At 34.9% G+C, this 8,861-nt stretch overlaps 1 protein-coding gene across 3 annotated transcripts in view; it reads left to right on the plus strand.

Annotated features, from left to right (window-relative positions):
• Xrcc4 (X-ray repair cross complementing 4) overlaps positions 1-1,821 on the plus strand; it is a 247,045-nt gene extending 245,224 nt beyond the window's left edge. For all 3 annotated transcript variants that reach the window (XM_005315659.5, XM_040271690.2, XM_040271689.2), the window contains exon 8: positions 1,079-1,821. In XM_005315659.5, coding sequence (XP_005315716.1) covers positions 1,079-1,190 — 112 coding nt within the window. In that variant the 3' untranslated portion in view covers positions 1,191-1,821. The remainder of the gene's footprint in view (positions 1-1,078) is intronic.
• Positions 1,822-8,861: the final 7,040 nt, after the last annotated feature.

Genomic DNA, 8,861 nt, shown 5'->3' on the forward strand with positions numbered 1-8,861 from the left:
ACTCACTATTAGCAGCTAATAATAATAATTTCCAAGTCTTTTGTAGGAATTTATAAGCATTTCATTTACATCACCTCAATTAATCTTTAGACCACTTATGAAGCACATATTATCATCTGATTTTCAGTGAGAAACTAGAAGTCCAGTTGGTTTAAATGACTTGCCTAAAGTCATGTCACTAATAGAAGTAGACCATGTTTCAAACCTCTGTGTGCCGATATCAGTCCCCTGCTCTTCCAGCTATACCAAGTTGCCTAATCATAATTGGCTCTGAAGCCACCTCTGATAGCTATTATTAAGCATATTTTATTTGGGTTCCTTGGAAAACCACTAATTAGATTTATACAAGGATATAAATGTGTTCTTAAGCACCACTTCTGGTTGAGCTCTATTATCCTGTGACTCACTCTTGCAAGGACTAATTAGCAGTGATCATGGCAATGAACAAGCTTTTTATCCTAGGACTCAAAGAAAACATGGATATACAGACAGAGGTCAGTCCAGTGAAGTAGAAACTGCAGGCTGTACTTACATAAAATTGAGTTTACTAAATGAAAATATGTAGATTCAGTAAATGCAGACCAACTGCCATAAATGTGAAGAATCATTTTTAATTATATTTAATCGTCTGACCTAGAAGAAATTCATGTAATCAGAATTTTCTGCTACTGTGAGATTAAAATGTGTAGCAATAGGTAGAATTTAAGGAACCAAAGAATAAAGGTAAATTGTTATGGACTCAGTAAAGGAATGCCTTGAGATACCTCCTAATATCTGGTATAGAAATGATTACAACACAGAGAATAGCATAATTTACATACTTACCTTGATTATAACTATTGTTATAGAACCTTGAACATCTGTTAGCTCAGAATAGAGGCAGATTAATTCTAAATAATTAAATAAAGTTTCTTTCATGTCTCTTTTCTTACAGTTAACAGCATAGGGAAATAAATCTCTAAATCATCCTGAAGCCAGATTTAAATGTCATTTTATTTACATGTGTTTTCATTTTCGTTTACTCTGTGAATGGAATTTTTTAAAAATAAAACTTTCTTGATTTTTTTTTTTACTCTAGGCTTGATTCTTCACTACCTGAGACGTTGAAAAAGGAGCACATCTCAGCTGAAAACATGTCTTTAGAAACACTAAGAAATAGCAGTGCAGAAGACCTCTTTGATGAGATTTAGCAGTTTCAAAAAAGTACTTTGATGTTCACTAGACTGTGTTTTCTCTTCATTTCTTTAAAATGAAAAGGCAAAATTTCAACTAAATAGCAACTGTTAGTGTACTTTATGACTTAATTACATGTACATCTAGTTGAAGCCATTGTGCAAAGTGGATTACACATGTATATGAAGATGTAATTCGATGACAGTGGAACATTATTCCAAACTATTCATTCGATGGGTCTATAATTACATGACATCTCAGACTTGGCTTGCAAAGGCACATTTAATATGTTCTTTCACACACATTATATGTGGTAACCATCTAATGTCCTATCTAGGAAGATTATGGAAATAAGACAAAGAAAATATCCTTTTAAAATGTCTGTAGCTCTTTTTGAATAATCATATTCTGAACAATATGTTTGAGCATCTCAGTTTGTGGTGTGGTATATAAATTATATCTTTAAGTTTGTATGTTAATAGTCTGAAATCCTCAGAATAAAATTTTTGATACATTGAAAATTTGTGTTCTTAATAAAATGTTATTTAGCTCAACTTTTCCCTTTATTATAGTAACATATCTTTTAAAAGTGCTTACTAATGTAAATTTAAACCTCTTTTGTGTCAAAATAAAAAAGCATATTTTCAAGGATGTTTGATATTGTCTAATATGCATGAGGAGCTTCCTTGAAGACTCAGACCTTGCCCTATCCCCATTAATACCTGCACTATTTCTGTTATATTTACTGATTCAACTCCCTAGTCTCTCATTATATCTTCACTTCTCTCCTGTTGAACATGCATTGTGTGCATGCTACTTAAAATTAAAGATATTTGAACAGTGATCACAATGTTGACAACTCCAGTGGTGGGTTTATTCTCAGTGCTCAGCACATTTCAGGTAATTGGTCACTTCTCCTTAGGAAACATTTTCTCCACTTGACTTTTGCAGTAGCATATGCTCTTTGTAGTCTTCTTTCTTTCCAGCCATTCTTTTTTTTTTTTTTTTTTTTTTTAGCTGATCCCTTCTCCTTTGTTCACCAGTTAAATTTTTAATTGCTTTGGGCTCAAATTTTAGCCCTCTTCATTTCCACATCATCAAACCAGGTCACCATAATTGTGGTTTTAATACCCTCTGTATGCTTATATTTCTAGAGTCAGCATAGTTCTCTGTATATTCAGATTTGTAGTCAAATTTACACATATTCATATATACATAATTTGTCACAAAAGGATTTCCCAAACTTTCTGAAAAAACATTTCTTTGTATCAAATCTTGATACATCTTGGCACAATTTGCAGATATGAATGAATATATTTACTTTTTTATATAATCTTTCACTACCATTTAACTACTTGCTTCAAGCTAAAACCCTGGAATTCTCCTTGATACCTCTTTCCCTTTCTACAAAATACAACTTGCTTCTATCTACCTGTGTTCCACTACAACTGCCTCATAACTGGTATCCCTGCTTAATCTCCTAATTCTCTACAGTCCAACCAAACACAAATTTTAAAACCTTAGGCAAAATCATTTAAGCCTGAATAAAGACCGATTGCCCTATGATTCAAGTACAGGTCTTATACAATTCTACTTCCCCAGATTATGTGCTCCTGTCTTTTTATTCCACCTGCTTGCTCCGTACTATCCTTCAAGTAGGTCAGATCTCAGAACTGCTGTACTGATGATTGATTTATTCTCTTTCAAATCTAGAAGCAAATGTCTCTTCAAGAGTGCTTTCTCCATGATATCCCTTTTCAAGTTGTATACCCAACCCCCAGACACTTTCTGTCCCATTAGAATGGTTTTTTCACTGCATCTCACTCTCTGGAATTATTTTTTCATGTATTATTTTTCATGTATCCCTCTCTCTTGACATCACCCCCATCATACCAGAGACTGCAGCCATCTGATTTATCTCTCTGTCTCTAGTTCCAAGACTAGGATTGGCTTCATAGAAGTTTAGTATTTATTGCATGAATAAATGCAAGTTTATCACATAGTCAGGTGATGCTGAATATCATGGCAGAAGAAATAGGCAGAGGGAAGCAGTACACATTATGATCAGTGAGCAGAGAGAGACTTCAGTCTCCAGATACAAAATAGAGTCCCTATGGCCTCACCCTCAATGAACTGCCTTCTCCAGCCACACCCTGCCTGCCTCTTGTTACCACTCAGTTAATCCCATTAAGGATTAATTCATTGATTAGGTTAACCATTTCTCCTCCAAACCATCTTGCATTGTCTCACATGTGAGCTTTTGGAGGAAACTACATCTGAACCATAATATCAAGGATGCTGGGTCTTTTCAGTCTTTGCTCGGTTGTCCAATTGTTTCTTGTGGTTAGAAGAGAGGGTAATAAGCCTATAATCATGGGCTTCTCAATTATATCAAATGTAAAGAAATTAGAAGATATGATTTTCTCCCTTGTCCTGTATGGGTGAAAACACCAGGCTACTATAGGCCTGGTGTTAAGATGCCCAGATCTTGCCAATCCAAACCATGTTTTTCCTCACATTTTCCATTATCTATACTCTAAAACAAATCATTTCAGAAGAACATAGAAATGTAAGTCACAACAATTGAATTATAATTCATGCAGCATGGCTTTTTTGACCTTAGTATCCTCACCTCTAAGACAAGAAGATTACATTTCTGAAGGTTTTTAGCTTAAATTTTATAATTCTTGTCTCTGGCAGCAGATGATGTGGTCCAGGCCTCATTAGAGAAGTTCCTGAAAGAAAAGTCCCCTCTCAGGAAGAGATGTTTTTATTATGTAGTTTTAAAAGGTCGGGAAACTACTTTAGAAAAGTTCTGCTTAGTGGCCTATAACTAAAATTTATAAAATACAGGACTATTTTTGAGCTAAGCAACAAATGTTGCTTGATTCAACAAATGTTTATTAAGGATCATTTACACACAAAATTCAGAACTGGACCATGTGGAGAATTAATGGATAAATCCATCCATTCAACAAATATTTGTTAAGCATTTGTGCCAATCTCTCTTCTGGACACTAGGTGTGGCAATGAACTAAATAAATAAATGCCCTGTTGCTGTCAACCATATGTTCTGGTAAATGAAATTTGGGGCTTCTCTCACAAAAATGGAGTATGTAAGTGGAAGTTGTACTGAGATTGGGGCCTGAAACCCCTCTATAACTAATAGAATGAGCTATAGGATCAGTGGAATTCAGAGAATAAAAATTAGAAGTTGTGAGTGAGGACCTGTAAAAAGTTCAATTGAGAGATGAAAATTTGGAATGGGCTGGAGAATGAGCTGAGGATGAGGCTATCTGCATAGAATCAGATGAGAGTACAGAAGATATAGGGATGTGGTATGGTGTTCATACCTAAATTTGTAATTGTGAATCATGGGAACTAATGAGACTCTTTAGAAGGTATCCCCAGGAGCAGTGTTGATTAGGGGCATTAGGGAATGTTAACAATGATTTAAGTTACGTAATGAAAAAAATTGAGGTGTGCAATTCTAATGGCACTTCCTTGGGAGAAAGTATGGGCTGCCAGAAAGTACCATGTCATGAGGACTGCCTAAGGAATTCCCTGGGAACAGGAAAGAAGGCCAGTCAAAGGGCCTCTTGCTAGACTGCACCAAAGTACATGCAAACCTCATCCTTTCAAGTCTCTTGTCACGCATTCTGTGTTATTTACAGAATCTATCAAATGAAAATAAATGACATCTAAATTTAGGAAAGGCTTTATGAAATTACCTGTGAGGAAACCCAGAATATAGATAGTTACATATTGTACTCATTCTAATAGTTTTGTAAGAGAAAATGAATAATCTCAAAAGAACTAGTTATTCATCCATTTGTAGCTATTGTCTGCCTTCTATATTTTTCTCACTGATATGAAAACTTCCAATGAGTATTTTTCAGAATAGCAGATTTCATTTGTGTTTTATGAGTTAACTAAAATGATTTTCTCTATATGTCAATTAGAAAAGAATACCTTGAAATATACATTTTGTGTTTACTTAAATAATATTTACCAATAATGGCCAACTTATATCCATATAGCCATTCATTTACCCATTATTGTCTTCCCTTTCTTTCCTATAAAAGGTGAGCCTGGGACAAAGGCTTGTATAACAGTAATGTATTTGGAGATGTAATGCTAGGGAGCAAGAATGTGAGTCAGGGATAAACAGGAAAGGAAAAGAAGCCAATGCAAGGATGCCTTATCAAGTTGGCCACCACTGAGGACGCCACACTCTCCATCCCACCAGAATCTTCTGAGAAACCTTAGAATGAATTTCTCAGAACTATAGATTCAAGGACAGAAAGGAGAAGCATTTATCCTTTGCTTTCTTTTCCTGTTCCTGTTCCAGGCATAGCTTGGGTTCATTGCTCCCACAGACTTCAGACTGTCTATGTATGAATACACAGCACATTACTACAAGTGACCCATGGAGGAGATTCCTGCTGAATAAGATTGAAAACACATTTGTTCCACTCCCTATAAGATATGCAATATGGTATGTGTCTCTGTGGAACTAAGTTTACAGTGGAGTGATTAGATTACTATGGAAGATTAAGTAGCCAGTACCAAGAGTGGCCTTGATACTTAAAATATTTCAGAAGCTAGCTCCAGGACATACACATCCTTAGAAATCACTGCCTTTTTTTTTTTTTTTTTTTTGAGGTCTTATTAATTGAATGGCTCTTTAAAATAAGAAAACACCAGTCTAACAAGAAAGTAGGCTAGAGAAGATTTCTATTCATTTTCATTATTGTCAATTAAAGTCTGTCACTAGTTAATGCTAGCATTAAAAGAATATTTCAGGAGAGCTTTAATCTAGATTGCATAGATAATTAAATTTTTCAATATCATAGGAAAATAAACCCACTTTTATCATTCGTATTTGAGGGGTAGGAGGGGAAGGGTAGGGCAGGGGGTTAGAAATGATGATGAAATGTGATGAACATCATTATCCAAAGTACATGTATGAAGACACAAATTGGTGTGAATATACTTTATACACAACCAGAGAGATGAAAAAATGTTCTCTATAAGTATAGTATGAATTATAACACATTCTGCTGTCATATATAAAAAAACAATAAAAATTTCATTAAAATTACATTTCAAATAGCTGAAGATTTATCTACATTTGATGTGTTTTCCAATCACTGACAAGTTTTAGTGATAGTATGAATGTCTGTGATCTTTGGCAACAAAGTACTTTAAGTTTTATAAATAAAAAAAAATTGGTCCAACTGTGGTGGTGGTACACACTTATAATCCCAGATATTTGGATGGCTGAGGCTGGAGAACCCAATTTTGAGACAAGTCTGTGCAACTCAGTGAGACCCTGTCTCAAAATTAAAAAAAAAAAAAAAAAAAAAAAAAGAGGCTAGGGATGTAGTTCAGCAGTAGAGCACTTGCCTAGCATGCTCAAGGCCTGGATTCAATCCCCTGTACTGAAAAAATGAATTTTTTTAAATATGAGATTTTACAAAGTTGGCCATTATTGGTAGAAAAATGTACATACTAATCCTTGAAAGAATACAAAATATAATTTTCACTTAGTCTTATCCAATGGTCAAGGGACTACAGTGTTCTGTCTCTGTCATATATATGATCTGAGTGGAAACTTCATGACATTTCTAGACATTACTGAGACAAGATGGTAGTGACATACTTCTGTATGTCCAAGTTTGATGGATTGTGAAAATTTCCAGAAGTTCCTATGAAATAATATTGGAAACAATTTTGTTCCACTCCCCCAAATGAGATACAATATGATTTATGTCTCTGAGGAACAAAATTTATGGAGGAGTGATCAGATTTCTATGGAAGATGAGCCAATTCTCAGTAATTATTCACTCTTCACTGCCCCATTTATTGATGCTTTGACCAATAAATGTGGATAAAAATAACAAGTTTTCAGCCTAAGAGCAAAAAACTATTTCATGCTTCTGCTTGTCCCTTTGGGAAAATCTAATCTCTATCATGAGGCGAACATAACCCTGGTAGCTGCTGTCTCTTCCTAGGCCTCTGATGACCTGTAGATCAGAACTGAACTCCGTCTGCAGGCTAGAGCTAAGGAAACACCCTGAAACCTTTGGAAGGACAGTTTAGTTGATTGCACTAGTGTCCTGTGAGCATGAGAATAGTTGATTGCTGTAGAAGCCATGCTGAGCAACTTACTTTCTCAACATTCAGTTGGAAATAAATAAAGTAAAACACAGCAAGCAGCCCAATGCCTGGTGCACAGAGAATCAAGCAAGTAGGGAAGCTCTATGGTTGTTGCTTTTCCACTGTAAAATCAGCTCATGATGAATCTGCATAGTGTCATATATAACACTTATAGGTTATTAGGTAAACCAGTCGATCCTCTTTCTTTCTCCCAAAGTTATTATATAAATCTCCCTATGCTTGGTCTTTCTAAGTCTGATGCAGTTCTGAAGATTCTTATGAATTTTTATAGGGTACATTTTCATAGTACATTGAATTTCTGTTTCAACTGGGCTCTGTCTCACAAATGTTTTATGAAGTCTAACTTTGTACTTTCTCACATCTCCCAAACATGGATCTGTTCTCTTTTTCTTTCATTTCTATGACAAAAACACTCATTTCTGTGTGTTGCAAAATTTATTGACAATGTAGGTTAGACAGAGGCTATTCTCCTCAAAGAAACCCAAATGCTTTATACTTTATTTTTATCATAACTCAATTCTTTAAAGTCTTCTGGATTTTCTTCTATAATATTTTCCCATATTTACTATATCTCCATAAGGGTCCATCCTTCTCCCCTGTTTTCTCCCCATCCCTATTGCTTTCTCCATGAGAGCAATTTAGCTATCTTGTTCTTTTGTGCATCCATTGTTATTATCAAATAGTATTATCAAATAGTCATGTAATATGTTTTTATGCATAGAAAAGTGCTAAATGTTTCAATAATGCTTTCTTCCCCCACCACAGATGAAATGTCATGTTAAAGATGGCATGAACTTTCAGAAAAAGATTTCATTGATTTATCCCAAAAAGTAATATGACTAGCAGGAGAGCAGCAGATTTTTCCATTAAGTGTAAGAGATGAAGAACTCCAAAGCAAAACATTGTTTAAGTGGCAAGAGAAAAATCAATTCCAGTGCTTTAAATATGATCATATATTCCCTTACTGACTTATTTATTCATATTTATTTATTCAGAAAGATAAAATTAGAACGTTCTAAACTGGCTATAACTGATTTTCTTTCCTTAGATTCAGAATCTCACAGTGTATTTATGGCAGACAGCTTTTCATATGCAACATTTTCTCACCCGAGGAATATGTGTATTTAATAAGAATTTTAAATTCCTCAAGAGTTCTGGCAAAACTCTTGAAAAAGAAGAGAGGGAGTGAGAGAAAGAAGAATATAATAGTAACACTAGTGTTTTCTTGAAAAATTCTATCTAAAATATTGTCATTCCTGAAGAGCATTTCTCTCTTGGTTTATGTTATGGTTTGGATGTGAAGTGTGCCTCCAAAGCTCCTGTTAATGTAGGAATATTCAGATCTAAACGATGGGATTATGAGAGATACAACCCAATCAGTTCATCCTATTTCAAAAGGATTTACTGGGGGGATCACTGGGGGGACGCTTACCTCCCCCCACTAAAACATAGCTGGGGGAGGTGAGGCTCTGGTGCTGTGCCCTAGAAGGATCGTTCTTTCTGTG

The sequence above is a fragment of the Ictidomys tridecemlineatus genome, chromosome 1 (assembly GCF_052094955.1).
Source record: "Ictidomys tridecemlineatus isolate mIctTri1 chromosome 1, mIctTri1.hap1, whole genome shotgun sequence".
NCBI lineage: Eukaryota > Metazoa > Chordata > Mammalia > Rodentia > Sciuridae > Ictidomys > Ictidomys tridecemlineatus.